The 23,081-nt window shown below is 31.8% G+C and overlaps 1 protein-coding gene across 1 annotated transcript in view; it reads left to right on the top strand.

The window, feature by feature from the left end:
- The window catches only part of LOC139518207 (general transcription factor 3C polypeptide 3-like), a 65,514-nt gene extending 44,846 nt beyond the window's left edge, over positions 1 to 20,668 (top strand). Inside the window, exons 27-28 of the mRNA XM_071309895.1 lie at positions 50 to 161; positions 18,725 to 20,668. Coding sequence (XP_071165996.1) covers positions 50 to 160 — 111 coding nt within the window. The 3' untranslated portion in view covers position 161; positions 18,725 to 20,668. The remainder of the gene's footprint in view (positions 1 to 49; positions 162 to 18,724) is intronic.
- Positions 20,669 to 23,081: the final 2,413 nt, after the last annotated feature.

Below are 23,081 nucleotides of genomic sequence, written 5' to 3'. Positions count from 1 at the left end.
AAAAAAATGTTTGTGTTTAATTATTATGACTGTTTGTTTTATATTTAAGGGTAAATATGACTTAAGCAGAGAGGCAGCCTACAACTTATCACTGATCTATCAAGCCAGTGGCTCTCTAGAGTATGCAAAACAAATTGTTAACAAATATCTAGTGATATAAGGTAAAGTATTCTTATATATACATGTAATATTAATTTTATCTTCAGTAAAGTTTGTGTTGATTGTGAAACAGAAACAGGCTTTATACATTGTGTCTTTTGTATATATTGAATAAAGCTTTGGGTCAAATGATGTGATGATACTTGTAATTTCTGTTAGTCCCCACTATCATATCTGTATGAACACAGTATTTTTTTTAGCGTAAAGTTGGAGACAGAAATTGTTTTTTCTTTCGTACCATCACTTAAAAGTGTGTTTAAGACAAGTAAGGATTATAGAGCTTGAAGGTCAAAGTCATAATCATAGATACTGATGTTATTTTTGTCCTGCATGTCCCAAGATTCCAGGCACAAGGGTAGTAATTTGGCTGTGTTAACTATTTTTTTTAAAGTTTTATATTTCAGAAGGAATACCTTGTTTTCTTATGCCTAATGTTAAAATGTTTCATTTTCATTTGCCAATAGTCCATTTGCCAATTACCGATTTGATTCTGTTATTACACACTTTTAAAACAAATTACTTCCTTTTATCAATCTTAGACTGGTTCTATACCGGACAATATTGGCTTTTGCCAATGCAAAGTATGATGAATTGAAAAAGATGTATCGGCAGTTTAACTAATTTTTCATGAAAAATAATTTCTGATCAAGAAGTATATAGCTAGACAACAAATTAATGTAATTAAAAGATTTCAAAACCTTAAAGATTACTCGCATTACGCACAGGTAAATTTGCTCTTTCTGCTAGCTCTTCATTTAGGCGAGTGATATGAGAGCCAGATTTACATTTTTAATGCACCTACCTAACACACGGCTAAATTATAGATCACTGGAAAGCTAAGAATGTGTACTTTCTAAATATCCCGGTCGTCAAAAGAAATTATGGTGCATTTTTTTTTAAATCGAGGTCAAAGGTCATGGGTGCAATTTCAATTCTCGGATACTTCCAGAGAAAAAATCGAGACAAAACAAATGCTAAAACGAAACAATTTTATAGAAATGCTGTATTACTGTTGGGAAAATATATTTCTATCATAGTATTAATTAATTTTGGTTGATTTTAACGGTAACGCATGTTACGTAACGTTTTCTCTCAGAATCTTGAAAATCAACCATTAAGTCACACAAGTGTATCTATAGTCGCCCTTGCATTATCTAAATCTTATGATACCTCCATATCATTTGATTACACGTATTTACAAACATATAACTTTAAATTTGATATAAATATTCCGAAATTAAATATTTGAAGCAAGGGTAAAATATAACATATGACGTATTTTTAATTGTTTAGAAAAGTCCCATGTTGAGCTGTACAATAAAATTGAGGAAGCGTATGGTCTCCTGTTAGTTTGAAAGCCTGTCAACTGCTTCAAGATGAGACAATCATAGGGCAAATTTTTTTTATTATTGTAGTGCAATATGTTGAGTCTGGATCATACCACAATTTCATTTACATCACTAAATCAGATATGATAAGAGTACTAACTAACATTACTAAAATGAGTAAAGTGCTACTAGTATTTTTATATCAACAAATTGACAATTTTAATATAAAACATCACAAGGAAAATATGATCACTCATTGTACGTCAAACTGTGTTTGATTTTAATTAAGTCGGCCGCCGTGTATCTTGAGATATCTAATTAATCAAACAACACTTGACAAAGTAGTTTGTACTTTTTTTTAAATTACGCTAGTGATGACGTTCGGCTACTTTGGCACTAAGTATTACTTTTTTATATTTTGTTTCAACGCTTCAAAAGGGAGGACAAGGTATCCTAATATGGAACCTTTTATTTGACTTTCTTATGTTAAAATCCCGTTAGCGTATAACCTAGATGATCGAAACGTCGGACCAATGGGATGTTCGATCATTTAGGTGTCGGAATATTGCGATATCGGAATATTATAGCTTCATTTTAACTTGTTAGCTCATCATTCTTATCGGTCAACATATCCATACAAATACAACTTCCTTGGCATGGGTATATATCAGTACAGCCAGCAGAGGTTTTGCTCAAAGCGGACACAAGATCTACTATATACAGATTGAATTAAAAATTGGGAATGGACATTGAGGGATTTGTCGAAGAGACACCAACCCGTTCAAAAAGCAGGCAACGACCGAAGACCACCAAATGGGTCATCAATGCAGCAAGAAACTCCAAAACCCGGAGGCGTTCTTCAGCTGGCTCCTAAACAAAAATGTACTAGTTTGAAATGATAATGGACGTCATACTAAGCTTCGAAATATACTCAAGAAGTTAAAATAAAAAATCATGCAAAACTAAGAAAGGCCAGAGGCTCCTGACTTGGGACAGGCGCAAAATTGCGGCGGGGTTAAACATGTTTTTGGGAATCTCAACCCTTCCCCTATACCTATACCAATGCGTGAACAGATCAAATATTGTAGAACGTTGGATGACATCATACCGGACCGATGTTGCCTTTTAGCCAACCAAAGTCATACGGAGAACTTATTGCTTTTGTTGTTAGGTCGACATTGTCTAGGATAAAATTTGACCCCCAGAAGAAAAATAATGCCATGTAGAATGTATGCCCCATTTTCAATTTTTCTAATCTCCTGATCAGTCAAACTTGTTAATAGTTATCAAAGGTGTGTCCATAAATACGGTGCATTTGTAATGATAAGCATAAATGAAAAAGAGTAAAAAAAATATTTATACATAATATACATTCTACTAAAGCCATACATCTAAGAACTTTGTCAATAGGAATATTGTACGCTTTATTGACTGCCGCAGATGCGCCATCATCCAAAAGACAATACAGAAATATTTTTAAAGCAGGTGGCATAATTTCAATTGAATAGTCCAGTGAAATGTTTTTAGATAATAGATATTCATCTGACTGATTTACAACTTTACCCTATATCTGCTTCTGTAAAATACTAGTAGCTGCATAAAGTGCTTGCAACCAGTTTCGCAGTCACTGCTCAGATCTTTAAAATTGACAGACTATATATCACAGTCATTTTAAACGGGTAATTTTCCGTCATTACGGCATAAGACCGCATTATAGAGATACTGTATACAATATTGGATTTACCTTGGTCTTGTTGAGGCTGTATACATATAACTATAAACTAACCATATATTTTTAGTTTTTGTTGAAGCTGATAATATATTGTGTAGTTTTCTCGGCGGCGATCCTCGAGCAGAAATTAAGCCCGGTTAACTGATCAAGTAATCAGTAAAGTTGTTAACCAGAATACTTCCTTGTGTACAGGCACGTCATCTTCAATCGTCGAAATGTTAGTAAAAGCTGTTTTATGTTCAGAATTAAATAGCTCATTACTTTCTGATTTCAAATTTTGTAGCAAATATTTAGCGATGCAAGCTCGATGGTATAACGATTTAATAGTAAAATTAACAAGAGTTATTTTGTAAATCAGATCATTGTAGGAGATATATGTAGTAACACTCAATACAGCTTGAGTTTGCTCCTCAGAGGATATCTTATGAAGTTGTGTAACTTGCTTATAGGCTTTATATACATTTGCAAAATATACAAACAGAAAAATCAGAATGAGTTGTTACATCTACCGCCCTCGTTGATATATGAGAAGAGACTGGTCGGTAGAATTGGTACACGTAGTACAAAGTCTTTGTACAGACAAAACTAACTTTTGAAATATTTATAGCAACTCTTATAATATTTTGTATTTTCAAATGGAATGTTTTCATTTTTTCATATTCATCGACCAGTCTTCATCTTTTCGTTTTCCCACTGCGGCAATACAACCGTATCTTCATTTAAGTGTTTAACTACATAGTTTCTATGTAGTAAATACATGACAGACTATGCATCTGTGTCAATCAACGGATAGTTTTTGCTTTTTAGCATAGGAAGGGTTTGATTGTGAACTGGGCTGTGAAAATTTGACACTATCGACTCGGAAGATTTTCTACAATTTTCCGATACGATTCCTTATTTAGAAAGGGATGAATTCTACAGATCTCAAAAACTATGTTTTACTTTGATTTGATCTTAATTTCGGACGATTTTATATTTATTTAAGCTAAACTGAAGTTAAAGATAGAAAAAGAACCGTTTAAATATGATTTATCGTACTCTAATAGCACTATTAAGTACACGGAAATCGACTAATATATTCAATAAAAAAACGAAATCGAAATAGATAAGAGATTCCGGAAACTATTATGATTTTACCAACATCATAAAATTACAGAAATTCGTGATTTTAAGAAATGTTGAGATAAAGTCTTGATCTTGAATGAAAAAACGATAACTGATGAGTAATTTGGTGTGTTCTAAAACGGATAGAGTGCAAAAGCATTTAATAAAAAAATATTTGTAGATCCGAAAAGGTCAGGATTATGAAAATTTTCGTACAAAATGTCAAATATTTAGAAGGAATGCAAAAGCATGCGGACTTACAGTTGTAAATATTGTTTTTCATTATTTTAAGAATCTAATTCACTTAATTATTCTGTCTAAAAGAAGAGATACTACTAATTTATTTTGCTTGAAAAATATGTCGTAATTTTATAATTTTCAACTAATTTCTGAAATAAACGTCAATTTTACAAAAACTGCACCGTACGATTTTGTGACGACCGGGCAAAAATCAAAGTTAAATCATTATTCTTTCATTTAAAAAAGAAATTAGCCGTGTGTTAGGTGGGTGCATTAAAGTCCTTAACTAGACGTCTTTTTCAAATATTACTCGCCTAATTGTTAATAAAAAATTAATGTCCCTCTTAAGGGAGACAACTAAAAAAAAGGTCTCTAATTACAGGGTCAATTACGTTAAAAACTGTATAGCCAGTCAATTCGTTAAAAACTTCATTATCATTATGGTAAATATATATGATCCTGGGAAGGTAGACATGTCAGCAAGATGGGGTTCACCTTACCTCACCTATTTTTGTGGATTAGTCAAAGTTAAAAGTTTGATGGTCTAATGCATATCTCAAACTGTGTAGCAATAGGTAAACTTAATTTAATGTATGCAATGTGTTTATCGTGCAGGTTTTCGTCTGACCTTGAACTCATTTTATAGTTCAGTAGCCAATGTTGAGTTTTTGTAGTTATGTCTATTTCTCAAGTACTATTTATAAGCAATAGTACTTATTTGGTGTATGGAATGATTGTGATGTGTCCATGACTGTCTTGCAGGTTTGTCTCTTACCCTGACTTTATTTTCATAATTCATTGGTCAGTGTTAAAATTTAATGGTCAAATCTATTTATTTTTCAGTTATAAGCAATAGTTCAGCTATATTTGCTATGGGATGATTTAAAGGTGTACATGTTCTTATGGCAAGGTTAATTTAAGCAACCCTAATTTACATGGTTCATTTGTCAATGTAAAGATTTTGTTGTTTTTCGATCAGTAAGAAAAATGTTGACGATATTTTGCTTATAACATGACGTGAAGGTGCTCATGTCCTTCTGACAAGGTTCATATGACCTTGACCTCATTTCATGGTTAATGTTTGATGTTAATTTTTTTTTGACAGATTTGTTTCCAAGATACTATAAGGAAAACTTTGACTCTTTTGGTGTATGGAATGATTTTATTGTGTTCATGTCTGCCTGGCAGGTTTTATCTGACATTGACCTCATTAATTTACATTGGTCAAATACATCAATTTGGACATCACAGTTACATACAAGTTACAACTGACATTTCAGCTCTGCTTTCTTATCATACATACCTCTTCCTTTGAATATAATTTCATTTCAAGACAACAATAATACATCAATGAAGGTTATTATTAGTTCATGATTGTCAATTTATTTTTATAATATTTTAATGAATTTATAGAATTACTTTTTTATATGTTGAATGAGTACAATAAGTACGTTGATGTCTTGTAATTTCTACTGAATGTGTACAGGTGTACAGCTGTTGTTTTATTTTAGTCATAAAGGTTTTTAGGTGTGGTATAGGTATTCATTAGATAGGTCTGTATAAGATGTGTCTAGTCATAAAGGTTTTTAAGTGAGGTATAGGTATTCATTAGATAGGTCTGTATAAGATGTGTCTAGTCATAAAGGTTTTTAGGTGTGGTATAGGTATTCATTAGATAGGTATGTATTAGATGTGTCTAGTCATAAAGGTTTTTAGGTGTGGTATAGGTATTCATTAGATAGGTCTGTATAAGATGTGTCTAGTCATAAAGGTTTTTAGGTGTGGTATAGGTATTCATTAGATAGGTCTGTATAAGATGTGTCTAGTCATAAAGGTTTTTAGGTGTGGTATAGGTATTCATTAGAATGGTCTGTATAAGATGTGTCTAGTCATAAAGGTTTTTAGGTGTGGTATAGGTATTCATTAGAATGGTCTGTATAAGATGTGTCTAGTCATAAAGGTTTTTAGGTGTGGTATAGGTATTCATTAGATAGGTTTGTATAATATGTGTCTAGTCATAAAGGTTTTTAGGTGTGGTATAGGTATTCATTAGATAGGTCTGTATAAGATGTGTCTAGTCATAAAGGTTTTTAGGTGTGGTATAGGTATTCATTAGAATGGTGTGTATAAGATGTGTCTAGTCATAAAGGTTTTTAGGTGTATAGGTATTCATTAGATAGGTCTGTATAAGATGTGTCTAGTCGTAAAGGTTTTTAGGTGTGGTATAGGTATTCATTAGATAGGTATGTATTAGATGTGTCTAGTCATAAAGGTTTTTAGGTGTGGTATAGGTATTCATTAGATAGGTCTGTATAAGATGTGTCTAGTCATAAAGGTTTTTAGGTGTGGTATAGGTATTCATTAGATAGGTCTGTATAAGATGTGTCTAGTCATAAAGGTTTTTAGGTGTGGTATAGGTATTCATTAGATAGGTCTGTATAAGATGTGTCTAGTCATAAAGGTTTTTAGGTGTGGTATAGGTATTCATTAGATAGGTCTGTATAAGATGTGTCTAGTCATAAAGGTTTTTAGGTGTGGTATAGGTATTCATTAGATAGGTCTGTATAAGAAGTGTCTAGTCATAAAGGTTTTTAGGTGTGATATAGGTATTCATTAGATATGTCTGTATTAGATGTGTCTAGTCAATAAGGTTTTTAGGTGTATAGGTATTCATTAGATAGGTCTGTATAAGATGTGTCTAGTCATAAAGGTTTTTAGGTGTGGTATAGGTATTCATTAGATAGGTATGTATTAGATGTGTCTAGTCATAAAGGTTTTTAGGTGTGGTATAGGTATTCATTAGATAGGTCTGTATAAGATGTGTCTAGTCATAAAGGTTTTTAGGTGTGGTATAGGTATTCATTAGATAGGTCTGTATAAGATGTGTCTAGTCATAAAGGTTTTTAGGTGTGGTATAGGTATTCATTAGAATGGTCTGTATAAGATGTGTCTAGTCATAAAGGTTTTTAGGTGTGGTATAGGTATTCATTAGATAGGTCTGTATAAGATGTGTCTAGTCATAAAGGTTTTTAGGTGTGGTATAGGTATTCATTAGATAGGTATGTATTAGATGTGTCTAGTCATAAAGGTTTTTAGGTGTGGTATAGGTATTCATTAGATAGGTCTGTATAAGATGTGTCTAGTCATAAAGGTTTTTAGGTGTGGTATAGGTATTCATTAGATAGGTCTGTATAAGATGTGTCTAGTCATAAAGATTTTTAGGTGTGGTATAGGTATTCATTAGATAGGTCTGTATAAGATGTGTCTAGTCATAAAGATTTTTAGGTGTGGTATAGGTATTCATTAGAATGGTCTGTATAAGATGTGTCTAGTCATAAAGGTTTTTAGGTGTGGTATAGGTATTCATTAGATAGGTCTGTATAAGATGTGTCTAGTCATAAAGGTTTTTAGGTGTGGTATAGGTATTCATTAGAATGGTCTGTATAAGATGTGTCTAGTCATAAAGGTTTTTAGGTGTGGTATAGGTATTCATTAGATAGGTCTGTATAAGATGTGTCTAGTCATAAAGGTTTTTAGGTGTGGTATAGGTATTCATTAGATAGGTCTGTCTAAGATGTGTCTAGTCATAAAGGTTTTTAGGTGTGGTATAGGTATTCATTAGATAGGTCTGTATAAGATGTGTCTAGTCATAAAGGTTTTTAGGTGTGGTATAGGTATTCATTAGATAGGTCTGTATAAGATGTGTCTAGTCATAAAGGTTTTTAGGTGTGGTATATGTATTCATTAGATAGGTCTGTATAAGATGTGTCTAGTCATAAAGGGTTTTAGGTGTGGTATAGGTATTCATTAGATAGGTCTGTATAAGATGTGTCTAGTCATAAAGGTTTTTAGGTGTGGTATATGTATTCATTAGATAGGTCTGTATAAGATGTGTCTAGTCATAAAGGGTTTTAGGTGTGGTATAGGTATTCATTAGATAGGTCTGTATAAGATGTGTCTAGTCATAAAGGTTTTTAGGTGTGGTATAGGTATTCATTAGATAGGTCTGTATAAGATGTGTCTAGTCATAAAGGTTTTTAGGTGAGGTATAGGTATTCATTAGAAAGGTCTGTATAAGATGTGTCTAGTCATAAAGTTTTTTAGGTGTGGTATAGGTATTCATTAGATAGGTCTGTATAAGATGTGTCTAGTCATAAAGGGTTTTAGGTGTGGTATAGGTATTCATTAGATAGGTCTGTATAAGATGTGTCTAGTCATAAAGGTTTTTAGGTGTGGTATAGGTATTCATTAGATAGGTCTGTATAAGATGTGTCTAGTCATAAAGGTTTTTAAGTGTGGTATAGGTATTCATTAGATAGGTCTGTATAAGATGTGTCTAGTCATAAAGGTTTTTAGGTGTGGTATAGGTATTCATTAGAATGGTCTGTATAAGATGTGTCTAGTCATAAAGTTTTTTAGGTGTGGTATATGTATTCATTAGATAGGTCTGTATAAGATGTGTCTAGTCATAAAGTTTTTTAGGTGTGGTATAGGTATTCATTAGATAGGTCTGTATAAGATGTGTCTAGTCATAAAGGTTTTTAGGTGTGGTATAGGTATTCATTAGATAGGTCTGTATAAGATGTGTCTAGTCATAAAGATTTTTAGGTGTGGTATAGGTATTCATTTGATAGGTCTGTATAAGATGTGTCTAGTCATAAAAGGTTTTAGGTGTGGTATAGGTATTCATTAGATAGGTCTGTATAAGATGTGTCTAGTCATAAAGGGTTTTAGGTGTGGTATAGGTATTCATTAGATAGGTCTGTATAAGATGTGTCTAGTCATAAAGATTTTTAGGTGTGGTATAGGTATTCATTAGATAGGCCTGTATAAGATGTGTCTAGTCATAAAGGGTTTTAGATGTGGTATAGGTATTCATTAGATAGGTCTGTATAAGATGTGTCTAGTCATAAAGGGTTTTAGATGTGGTATAGGTATTCATTAGATAGGCCTGTATAAGATGTGTCTAGTCATAAAGGTTTTTAGGTGTGGTATAGGTATTCATTAGATAGGTCTGTATAAGATGTGTCTAGTCATAAAGGGTTTTAGGTGTGGTATAGGTATTCATTAGATAGGTCTGTATAAGATGTGTCTAGTCATAAAGATTTTTAGGTGTGGTATAGGTATTCATTAGATAGGTCTGTATAAGATGTGTCTAGTCATAAAGTTTTTTAGGTGTGGTATAGGTATTCATTAGATAGGCCTGTATAAGATGTGTCTAGTCATAAAGGTTTTTAGGTGTGGTATAGGTATTCATTAGATAGGTCTGTATAAGATGTGTCTAGTCATAAAGGTTTTTAGGTGTGGTATAGGTATTCATTAGATAGGCCTGTATAAGATGTGTCTAGTCATAAAGGTTTTTAGGTGTGGTATAGGTATTCATTAGATAGGTCTGTATAATATGTGTCTAGTCATAAAGGGTTTTAGGTGTGGTATAGGTATTCATTAGATAGGTCTGTATAAGATGTGTCTAGTCATAAAGGTTTTTAGGTGTGGTATAGGTATTCATTAGAATGGTCTGTATAAGATGTGTCTAGTCATAAAGGTTTTTAGGTGTGGTATAGGTATTCATTAGATAGGTCTGTATAAGATGTGTCTAGTCATAAAGGTTTTTAGGTGTGGTATAGGTATTCATTAGATAGGTCTGTATAAGATGTGTCTAGTCATAAAGGTTTTTAGGTGTGGTATAGGTATTCATTAGATAGGTCTGTATAAGATGTGTCTAGTCATAAAGTGTGTCTAGTCATAAAGGTTTTTAGGTGTGGTATAGGTATTCATTAGATAGGTCTGTATAAGATGTGTCTAGTCATAAAGGTTTTTAGGTGTGGTATAGGTATTCATTAGATAGGTCTGTATAAGATGTGTCTAGTCATAAAGGTTTTTAGGTGTGGTATAGGTATTTATTAGATAGGTCTGTATAAGATGTGTCTCTGAATGTTTTTAGATAGCACATCTATCACATTGTAACAAATAGGATACATTGACAATTAGAATTTTTTTAAAAGCCTTTCCCTTACATTGACAGAGTTTTTCTAATATGCTGTATAGAAAATTTCACTACGTTTCACGGTTTGAGGGCATCAAGTGTATGCACTTGTATTATTACTGTTATGGTGTTTATATTTGAACTTGAGATAGTTTTGTTTTTTGTACTACTTCACTCCAGTTGTTTTGGGTTGTAAGTATATAAAATAAAGCTTTCAATTGAAGTTATTTTATCCATTCATACAATATTATCTATTGTTGCAGAGAGCTTGACATAGGGATTGTGAAAAAAGCTTTATATTTTAGAAAGTTGAAGACATGGATGCTTTATACTTTGTATAAGATACCTTATGTTATGACGTTTCCGTCTGTCACATGGCCAATGTCCTTGACCCCACTTGACCTCAACCTCATTACAGGGATCAGTGAACAAGGTTAATTTATGGTTGTCAAGTCCATATCTCAGATAATATAAGTAATAGGTCTAGTATATTTGGTGTATAAAAAGATTGTAAAGTGTACATGTCCAACTGACAGGTGTCATCTGACCTTGACCTCTCATGGTTCATTGAATATAGTTGAGTTTTTATACGACCGCAAAAATTTTAATTTTTTGGTCGTATATTGCTATCACGTTGGCGTTGTCGTCGTCGTCCGAATACTTTTAGTTTTTGCACTCTAACTTTAGTAAAAGTGAATAGAAATCAATGAAATTTTAACACAAGGTTTATGACCACAAAAGGAAGGTTGGGATTGATTTTGGGAGTTTTGGTCCCAACATTTTAGGAATTAGGGGCCAAAAAGGGCCCAAATAAGCATTTTCTTGGTTTTCGCACTATAACTTTAGTTTAAGTGAATAGATATCTATGAAATTTTGACACAAGGTTTATGACCACAAAAGGAAGGTTGGGGTTGATTTTGGAAGTTTTGGTTCCAACAGTTTAGGAATTAAGGGCCAAAAAAGGGCCCAAATAAGCATTATTCTTGGTTTTCGCACAATAACTTTAGTATAAGTAAATAGAAATCAATGAAATTTTAACACAAGGTTTATGACCACAAAAGGAAGGTTGGGATTGATTTTTGGAGTTGAGGTCACAACAGTTAATGAATTAGGGGCCAAAAAGGGGCCCAAATAAGCATTATTTTTGGTTTTTGCACCATAACTTTAGTATAAGTAAATAGAAATCTATGAAATTTAAACACAAGGTTTATGACAATAAAAGGAAGGTTGGGTTTGATTTTGGGAGTTTTGGTCCTAACAGTTTAGGAATAAGGGGCCCAAAGGGTCCAAAATTGAACTTTCAGTGATTTCATCAAAAATTGAAAAATTGGGGTTCTTTGATATGCCGAATCTAACTATGTATGTAGATTCTTAATTTTTGGTCCCGTTTTCAAATTGGTCTACATTAAGTTCCAAAGGGTCCAAAATTAAACTTAGTTTGATTTTAACAAAAATTGAATCCTTGGGGTTCTTTGATATGCTGAATTTAAAAATGTACTTAGATTTTTAATTATTGGCCTAGTTTTCAAGTTGGTCCAAATGGGGGTCCAAAATTAAACTTTGTTTGATTTCATCAAAAATTGAATAAATGGCTTCTTTAATATGCCAAATCTAACTGTGTATGTAGATTCTTAATTTTTGGTCCAGTTTTCAAATTGGTCTACAATAAGGTCCAAAGGGTCCAAAATTAAACTAAGTTTGATTTTAACAAAAATTAAATTCTTGGGCTTATTTGATATGCTTTATCTAAATATGTACTTTGATTTTTGATTATGGGCCCAGTTTTCAAGTTGGTCCAAATCAGGATTCCATATCAAGTATTGTGCAATAGCAAGAAATTTTCAATTGCACAGTATTGCACAATAGCAAGAAATATCTAATTGCACAATATTGTGCAATAGCAATTAATTTTCAATTGGAGTTATCTTTCTTTGTATAGAATAGTAGTTGATAATATATGTTGGAAATTTGCCAGACATGACTATGATGTCATTTTCTATTTTTATTTGCCAATAACTTTATGTAAATAACTTCATTGGAAATTTGCCAATATAAAATGTTGCTGCTGAAGCTTTTTTATACGCCCGTCAAAATTTTGACGGGACGTATTATGGTATACAAATGTCCGGTGTCCGTCCGTCTGTCCGGCGATCCGTCTGTCCGGCGTAAACATGTCGCACCGTAACTTGAGAACGACTTATCTAAATTTCATGAAACTTAATATAGTTGTTTCTTATGATGGTCAAATGATCTGTATACTTTTTGGTGAAAATAAGATTTAAACTTTTTGAGTTACAGCACTTTATGACTAAAACAGGGGTGTGTTTTTTTCACATGTCGCACTGTATCTCAAAAACGATTCTTGATTATGACTTAAAACTTTAAACACTTCTTAGTTATATTAATCTCAATATCTGTATACTTTTTGGTGATGATTCAAAATTTCATTTTTGAGTTATTGAGTATTTTGTAAAAAAGGGGGAGGGTTTTTTTTACATGTCGCGCCATATCTCAAAAACTATTTATGATTATTGCTTAAAACTTTACACATGTCTTTGTTATATTAATCTCAATATCTGTATACTTTTTGGTGATGATTCAATATTTCGTTTTTGAGTTATTAGTATTTTTTAAAAAAGGGGGAGGTTTTTTTTTACATGTTGTGCCATATCTCAAAGACGATTTATGATTATTGCTTAAAACTTTACACACTTCTTTTTTCTATTAATCTAAAGATCTGTATACTTTTTGGTGATTATTCAAAATTTTATTTTTGAGTTATTGAGTATTTTGTAAAAGAGGGGAGGGTTTTTTACATGATGGCCGTATCTCAAAAACAAGTTATGATTATTGCTTAAAACTTTACACACTTTTTTGATATATTAATCTAAAGATCTGTATACTTTTTGGTTTTGATTCAAAATTTTATTTTGGTAATATTTAGTTTTTGTAAAAAAAAACAGGGTGGGGGGTTTCACATGTCCCGCCGTGTCTCTAAAACAATATATGGTTATTTCTTAAAACTTTCTCATAAACTATTTATGATTATTGCATAAGACTTCCACATAAGACGTCGGGCGTATCATGCGCTCATGGCGCAGCTGTTTATTTACTTATCTTATCTAAAATGTTTTTAGATAATGTATGTTGGACATTTGCCAGACATGACTATGATGTCATTTTCTATTTTTATTTGCCAATAACTTTATGTAAATAACTTCATTGGAAATTTGCCAATATAAAATGTTGATGATGAAGTTTTTTTATTGTTTTATACAATAAACAATGTATATTCACTTTTACTACCAACCAATCTTTACCATTCAGAGATAACAAGCACTTTATTTTACATTTTAATATTTTATGATGTATTTAAAAGAGTAGTTATTTTTGCAAACTCCATTAGAAATTTGAATTGATATCAGTTTTGGAAAAAGGGAAACGGGGATGTGAAAAAAAAGGGGGGGGGGGGGGGGTTAAATTTTTCTCATTTCAGATTTCATAAATAAAAAGAAAATTTCTTCAAACATTTTTTTGAGAGGATTAATATTCATCAGCATAGTGAATTGCTCAAAGGCAAAAAAAAACCTTTTAAGTTCATTAGACCACATTCATTCTGTGTCAGAAACCTATGCTGTGTCAACTATTTAATTTTAGATTTAAAAAGTTTGAAGAAGAAATCTTTAATTGATTTGTAAAATCTTGACATTTGTTTTGTGTAAAAAAAAAACATGTAATGTCAAAAATTTGATCACAATCCAAATTCAGAGCTGTATCACGCTTGAATGTTTTGTCCATACTTGCCCCAACTGTTCAGGGTTCGACCTCTGCGGTCGTATAAAGCTGCGCCCTGCGGAGCACCTGGTTGTGTTTTGGTCTGTTTTTCTTATACTGTATGCAATAGCTTTACTATATGTGGTGTATGGAATGATGGTAAGGTGTACATGTCCAACTGGCAGGTGTCATCTGACCTTGACCTCATTTTCATGGTTCAGTGGTCAAAGTTAAGTTTTTGTGTTTTTGGTCTTTTTTTTTCTTCTTATACTATATGCAATAGGTCTACTGTATTTGGTGTATGAAAATATTTTATGATGTTCATGTTTGTCGTTCAGTTTTTACTTGACCTTGACCTCATTTTCAAGGTTCATTGCTCAGTGTTAAGTTTTTGCGTTTTGGTCTTATTTTTCTTAAACTATAAGCAATATAGGTCAACTATAGTTGTTGTATGGAAGAATTGTAAGCTGTACATGTCTGCCTTGCATGGTTCAACCGTCTTTTCTTTTCAATTATTATTGGCATAATCACTCCCATCTTCTGTAATTGAATTTACTTCAAACTCTCTGGTGTAGGAGAGAAACCTATGGTACTTACATGGAGAAATTAATTTGAAATATATATAAGGCTATTTTATTGTTATCATAGATACTCCATTCCTAAATCAATATTGTTATACTGAATTTCCAGGAAATCGCTGAAATGAATAAAAATGTTGACCAAATAATTACACGATATTAGATATTAAAAATATTAAATAGAATGTTGGCAATATAATGAAACTATATTTGATAAGGGTTTACTATAGGGAACACATTTAAATGTCTAGCCTGTTGCAATATTTTGACTAATCGAATAAGTTAAGATTTCTACTTTGAATATACTGGTCACGTTCAAATGTTTTGCAAATCATCCTAAACCAGTTATTTTCTATGATTGTTAAGGTATTGTGCTTATTTATGATCTTTACAGGGGATATAGACTTTTATTAGTCCCCTACCAATGAAGTTGAAGGGGACTTTAGTTTTGCACTCCACCAGTCTGTCTGTCTATCTTTCCTTCTACCAGTCCAGCAAATCAGTTTTACACTTTTTTCTTCATGCTTGAAGATATTGATTTGATATTTGGTATATTGATTAATCATGAAAAGTTACAGATCAAGTTTAAATTTTGTTCTGGTCTGATGATTTTGAGAAGTTATGGTCCTTGAATTCAGAAAATTCACTCAAACAATCTGTTTTCTGCACCTTTTTTTCTAGCTCATCTGGCCAAAAAGGGCCAGTGAGCTCTTCTCATTCCTTGTTGTCCTCATCCGTTAACTTTTACAAAAATCATCACCTCTGAAACTACTAGCCCAAATGAAACCAAACTTTGCTGAAATCATCCTTAGGGTATATAGTTGTATAAAATTGTATTTACTGACCCTGCCTATCAAACAAAATTACCGTCATGGCTAAAAATAGAACATGGGGGTAAAATGCAGTTTGTGGCTTATATCTCTGAAACTAAAGCATTTAGACAACTCTGACATGGTATTAAAATGTTCATCAGGTCAACTACTAACTGCCCTGAAATTTTAAGACGCATCAGACAACCGGAGACAAATTTAACCAAACGTTGTCACAATCATCATTAAGGTTAGTTTAGTTTAAACATATTTATTTATAGTGGATTGTGAAACAAGTTTTGCAACTTATATTAATCCCTTTCCACTTTGCGGGTGCGAGTGCTGCCTTGTAGCGGCATTAGCCTGCTCTTTTTCGAAATCTACAAGGGTGTCTTTAACGTGCAAGAGATATGGCTCTCTCTTAACACGGGTCAGCCATTTATCGTCCCCTCCTGACGGACTATCATCGTTACCTCGAGACCATACTCGCAAATGGTGTCAAGGGAGAGCCGAAAATTCAGTTCCTGAAATTTTCATCCCAGACGGGAATCGAACCAGGAACCTTTGTATTAGTAGTCCGATGCACTAACCACTACACCACGGCTCTCAATGAGGTATCTAGTTAGAAAATGTGTAGGATAACCCTGCCTACCAACAAACATGGCTGACATCGCTCAAAATAGAACATAGTGGTAAAAAGCAAGTTTTGACTATTATTTTTTAAACCCTTATAAATAGAGAAAATCTCAAAGGAAAACATAGGTTCAGAATAATGAGCTCTGCCAATTGTCCATATCTACTTCAAAACTGTAAGACAAATTCTTATGGGAGTTATTGCCAATAAATGACAAATTTTACGATTTTCTTATCATTTTTGCCTGTTATAATGAAAACTATGATATTTAGAAAGAAACCTTTTTCTGTTATGACTTATTATGATAAATAAGGGTGAGCGACACAAGCCCTTGAGAGCCTCTATTTTCGTAATTCTTGAGGATATTGATTAGATATTTGGTATATTGTTTTATCATGACAAGTTACAGATCAAGTTTGAATTTTGTTCCGTTCTGATGATTTTGTGAAGAGTTATTGTCCTTGGACTTAAAAAATCTACTTAAATGATCAGTTTTCAACACTTTATTTTCTCATGCTAGATATTGACTTGATATTTGTCCTATAGTTAACACCATGACAAGTTAGAGATCAAGTTTGAATTTTGTCCCTATACAATGAATTTTTAATAGGTATGGGACTTTTGATTTGCCATGCAGTACCCACATGGGGTTAGTAGAACAACTTCCAAAGTAGGCATAACAAGATTGTAAAAGAAGAAATCACCTTTACGATTGCCTAAAAAAAAGCACATCAGTATACCAATTTCTTCTTTCTGCATTTTATTGTATATAGTATCTTATCACACAGGTTTTATTATGACATAATTCATTACCAATCTCCAGTATACTTTTGTTAAACATCTTAAAATTTAACTGTTTCTAACTACATAGTAGTGTATTTTAGTATGCCTTGTGTTTGCTCCAATCAGTTTTAAAATCCCTCTTTTGATTTGTGAACAGGTTTGCTTTGAAAATAAGCAAAGTTAGTAAAATTTTGTAATTACTCATTCAATAGGAATTAAAGTTTGTTTTAGTAACAGTGAATATGCATGGCTTATGGTTTTAATTATGTCTTTTATCTGGATGGAAAAGAAATTAATCAACATATATGAAATTAAGTGTGATTCAGAAAATCTTATAACCAATTATTAAATAAATAAGTTTTTTAATTGATAAAGTGATTTCTTGATAGAACATCTTTTGACTACACCAGATGCTGTACAGATAAGAGTGTGTATTAGCAATGGTTTATGTGTATTGAGATAATTATATTTTACACAGGTGCATTAAGTTTATAAGAAATAAAAGAATCTCTGCAGTAAAGATTACATTACAGTAGCTTCAGGTTTATTTAACTGATTTGTGAGATTCAGGTATTTTGGGAATTAAATTGGGTTGATTTTTGTTTATAAGTAAGTTGAATATTCATTTTATTCTTTAAGATCACTTTTTAAAGTTATGTTTTTTTATTTTTATTGTACGAAGATAATATTCTGTATGACTTTAATATTAAACACTAATATTCCTCTTTGAAGTACACAATTAAAAAAGAATGAATCTGTTTACCCAGTCTAATAACATGATCTAAACATTTTCTTTAATATGATATTATAATATAGGTTAGGAACTGATAATTGATTAAGTTTGCCCGATGAAAAAGGGGGAGGGAGCTTATAAAATTAACAAAAATTACTCTGTATATTTTCATGATTTCATGATAATTTCTATAATCCATATAATCAATATGCAATGACAACACATTCATTTAAAATATGAATATGAGAAAAAAAATATTTTAACCTACAAAATTTATACTTATTTTATAAGCATACTTATACAAATTGCATATTGAAGAATGGCTCCATTTGAATCTAAAATGTTGTTTAGAGATATAATTGATTTATTTATACAGGGCTGTATACATTTGTATATTGAACCTTTTCATTTGGTTAGAAAATGTCTGTGTCATAAAATATATACCGATACTGGTTTAATATCAAGGCTTTTATATTCATCCTACCTCAGTATGTTGAACATATATTAGTTAATTTATCTGACTCTTAGTGACAAAACTTGTAACTTAATATGACTGTTGTTTATTATTACATAGTTTTTATGGATTTAATTGTTAAAGGTTAACCAGAAATGTAACCATGATAAATGAACAAATTTGAAAACAAAGAAAATATACTATCCAAGAAAATAAAAAATGATCCTTAATCTAAAAGATATTGGTCACAAAAATAGTAATAATCCACAGTATGTATTTAGTTTTCTAAGCTTTAACTATAATTGGTATGTACAATTCCTCACTGATGATATGCCATTGTCAATGTTTGTCATGAACGATGTCAGCTAAAGTAATCATCATCTTTATTAAATGGTAATTGTGTTTTTCAGATTGTTGTTACACAGGTTACAGAATTACCACAAGGATGGTGGAACATTTTAATTAACTGAGCTGATAAAAGATAAGCGTATCCGTATCATTACACAGAAACAATCTTATTGACAACCTCTGGCCAATTTATTACCATCTTAAGTAATTGGATTTCTTTCAAAAGGATAACTGGTTGTGAAGGCCTTCAAACGTAATGTCAAACATCCATCAAAGGCAGTGCAATATGAACTCCGGGTTCTACAGCTTTTTGATACAAATTAGGCAAAACATGGACATGTATTGATTTGGCAGTCTTCTGGATTACATATGAATTTGGAATATTTACATAAACAAAATGATTGAAGTATTCCTATGGTATTTGAATTGTTGTCCTAATCGACTGTGATTGTTTAACTCATTTATGCAAATGCTCTGCAAGTAATGAGACTGTCAGTCTGAGGAAGGTTAAAAGTTTTTAAACAAAAAATCTTTATGGATAATGGAAAAATGTATGCTGTTAAAAACTTGGCTCAGAAGATCCACACATATAGGAGATAAAGGACTATACTTTAACAATCATAGCTCAATTGATCAAGAGATGTGTTATAGATGCAAGCTTTAGTTTTCTGAATTGTATTTACGATAGTGAATGTGTATTCAACTTGTTCTAAAGATAACATGTATTCCACAATGCTGATAAATACTAGTCATTCAGCAATGAAAAATACAACAGATTTGTTTACAGGAGAAATCAGTACAAAACCAGAAATAACTTTAACAGAGACAGACTATCAATGTAACACAAGGAATGAAACAACTTTACTTCACTGGTCAAACGATCCATTGTTTTATATAATAACTGTTCTTATGTTCTATGCTTTAAGTATAATTATATTAATGGTGAAATATATCAGAAGAGAGAGACAAGAAGCAGAGTATGACAATTACTATTATGAATTTGTAACACGAGAAAAGTTTCAAACACCGCAATTTAAGAATACTCAAAATATGAGTAATGTCTTGAAGTCAATGCAATATACAAAATTGACCAATAGTGACAATGATCAGGCAGAAAAAGAATCGAGGTGTAAAACATCGAATCTAAATTCAACACAAAGTTTGTGCAGTGAATTACGGCAGTTTACCAAGCTTAGTAATGTTGACGATGGTGATGGCGATAATCCTTTGCTTGAACAAGAGGAGGAGGAGCAAGGTATAATTCATACTGAGCAGGTATTGACTAATCCATCTGCTGAACAGTCCATAAATGTAAAGGATAATAATGTGTAGGATTAGTAATGTACAAAACAATAGTGTTTTAGATCAGGAGACATATTAAATCAAAATGTTTACTTTTTGTGTTGATACAGATTAGCTTAAAGTCAAGTAAAGAGATTTGTGTCTTTATATTTTTAGATAAAACTTGAGTATAAATTTATTTAGTTGAGAACAGGCGATTGAAGGGTGTTTGTTTTCCTTCCTTTTTTTTTTTTAAATATTTTATAACAAAGAATTTAAATCATATCAATTATATTTTATTTTATTACATTCAATTTTGAACTTTTAAGTCACTATCTTTGCATTGGTCCTGATTTTTAAATTACAGAACGATTAATTTTCAGTTAATAAAATTTGTAATTTTCAACACATAGGAAGGATGCAATTCAATGGTGCAAATTAATTATCAAATCAAAACCCCCAAAAATATACTAAAATAGTGTATAAATGGATATTTGCTTTTGCAAAAGGGTACATTAGTTTGCCCATTGTTTAAAGATCTTTATATTACTTTTCAAGTTTGTGATCTTGATGTAAAATATTATGGAGTCTTACACTATTTATACTTTTGTATAAAGTAAAATAGTAGAATTGAAATAGAGTTATAACATGTTTTTGTTTATTATATTTTGTTCAATAGAGATATATATATATATAATAAACAGCAACTGAACTTGTTAAAAAAATCATTTTACATTCTACTTAAACATCCCGTCTAAGATAAATCTAAGGCCGTGTTCACACCAAACGCCATGTACCGTAAACATGTTTACAATAGTTTAATGCAATGTACACTGGTTTGACATTAAATTTGTTCACATCTATACACCTTGTTTAATTACCTGTACATAAGATTTGTTCACACTTGTATACCATATGTCATTTAAATGTTCATTACGTAGAACCAAATGCAATTTTTTCGGACATATTTTCTAGCAGTTAGGGAACGACCATTTGACTTCAGAAAGGGGGATGGATTTTTCCTTGAAAAAAAAAATCATTTGATTGCTGGCATCGAAAAAAAAAACCCTGAATAAAAACATTCGCGCAAAAAAAAAGCTGACTCAGAAAAAAAATACCCCCCCCTTTTTGAAGTTAAGTGGTTACTCCTTTATGAAAGCCATTTTGATGGTTTGCAGTAGTTTAAAGATGTCTCGATTGCGCATTATAAAACGGAGGCTACATCAGCGTGCTTACAGACGAAGAAAAAGGATTGAGATGTTAAAGATCACTATATTTCTATCTTTTCTGTTTGTTTCAAACGGTATTCTTCTGCTAGAAGTATTTGGCAAAGGGAGGAGGGGGTAATGTTTCTAAGTTTATTTTACAAATTTAAGATACTAGACTAACAATACAATTTGCCTAACATTTTTTTTAGAAATGTATTTATGAGTGAATCGTTGTTAGAGTAAATACCAGTGGCAAATATTTCTGTGTTCGTCCAGTCGATTCGGGACGATCTTTTCAAATGAATTATATGTTCGGCAATGATGATGCTTTAAGTTTTGATAAACAAATTGATACAAATATTTCTGTAAAGAACTTCATTAATAATTGTTATAAATATCAATTTTATACAGGAATTGTTCTTCCTTAAATATATACATTGTGAAATTGATGTTTTAAATGCCTATAGTTTTGTTTACACTTAACCTACACAAGGCCTACGTTGACTATAGACTGCATGTAGATAAAACATGATTTAAACTACATGTAAACATTGAGTTTTATCAATGGGAACGTAATTTTGTTTAGTTAACGTGTGAGTTACACTAACACAACACCCAGTTTAGGTCAATGTGAACACGGCCTTAATTGGCCAAAGTCTACTAATTAGGCCTCACCACTCTTTTGGCTTGTTTGTAACAAGAATCTTACTTTAAGGGGAAAACATGGGTATTAATAGTTGGGAAGCAAAGTCAGTAGTTTAAACAATTGCAAATATCTTTATACCATTTCTTTAGTGTTCATCAACAAAATTTGAACTAAGAAGCTTATAAGAGTTTCCTAATGTGGGTACAAAATGTACCTTCATGACGAATAACGGTAAATAAAATTGTGACATCATTTTAACAGTAATTCTTAGTACATGGCAATAAAATAATCAACAGATTTTTAACAATCATGATAACGTCTTATGAAAAAGAACAGTAATGGATAATTATTTGAGACCTCTGACTAATCAAGATAAGGATATTTTGAGGAATCACAATTTAAATCAATTTGGTGCTAACAGCAGTCAAAAAGCACCAATGGACGCCAACCGTAAAGGGCATTCCCCACCCTCTTTTAAGACATTGTCACCTGACCTTCAAAGTTACAACATCATCAAGGGAATATACCTGATTCTTTCTTTCAGTTTCAAGTAAGACAAATAATGTCCCTCTTTTAGACTAAGAGGTAAAACTTAATGTGAATTGGTTCCTGCTACATCAAATTATTCTTCATATGACTACCCTTATTTGTACTATTTTATTTGTTCACTTTCAACTGGTTTGTTTGAAATACAGTTTCAATTGCCCTTACCTTTTGTTCCTTCTGTGTTCATCAACAAAATTTGAACTTAGAAAGCTTAAATGACCTTGTCACCCGACCTTCAAAGTTACCAACATCATTTTAAAAGGGAAAATACATAATTTTCAACCTCTTTTAGCTGGTTTGTTTGAAACGAATCTGTCATATATGCAGCAAACCATAATTTTTGGCGCTCTTCATTTGTAATTTCCTGCTAAATGATCTAGCATGGTAACATATAATAACATTTGCCCAATGATTGTCCGTTTGTTTTGTTTCCTTAGAGTCAGATTGTCAGACAATTTATGATAGTTATTGTAGTACATGTAGTAATAGAATTTTGCCAGATGTAATTTATAAATTGTTGATATTACCCCTCAGCTGTGTTTTCCAATGAACAGATATAGTGTGATTGACCCGACCTTGTGGTAAGGTTAGAGTTTCTGCTTCATTTTGAAGCACTGTAAATTTAAGTGAATTTATCCAGCAAGAAAATTGCTATCACTTCGATACAAAATCACAACACACTAAAACTAGAGGCTCTTAAGAGCCTGTGTTGCTCACCGTGGTCTATGTGCATATTAA

This window comes from Mytilus edulis, chromosome 1 (genome assembly GCF_963676685.1).
Source record: "Mytilus edulis chromosome 1, xbMytEdul2.2, whole genome shotgun sequence".
Taxonomy (NCBI): domain Eukaryota; kingdom Metazoa; phylum Mollusca; class Bivalvia; order Mytilida; family Mytilidae; genus Mytilus; species Mytilus edulis.
This window is presented reverse-complemented; position numbering and strand designations above follow the sequence as displayed.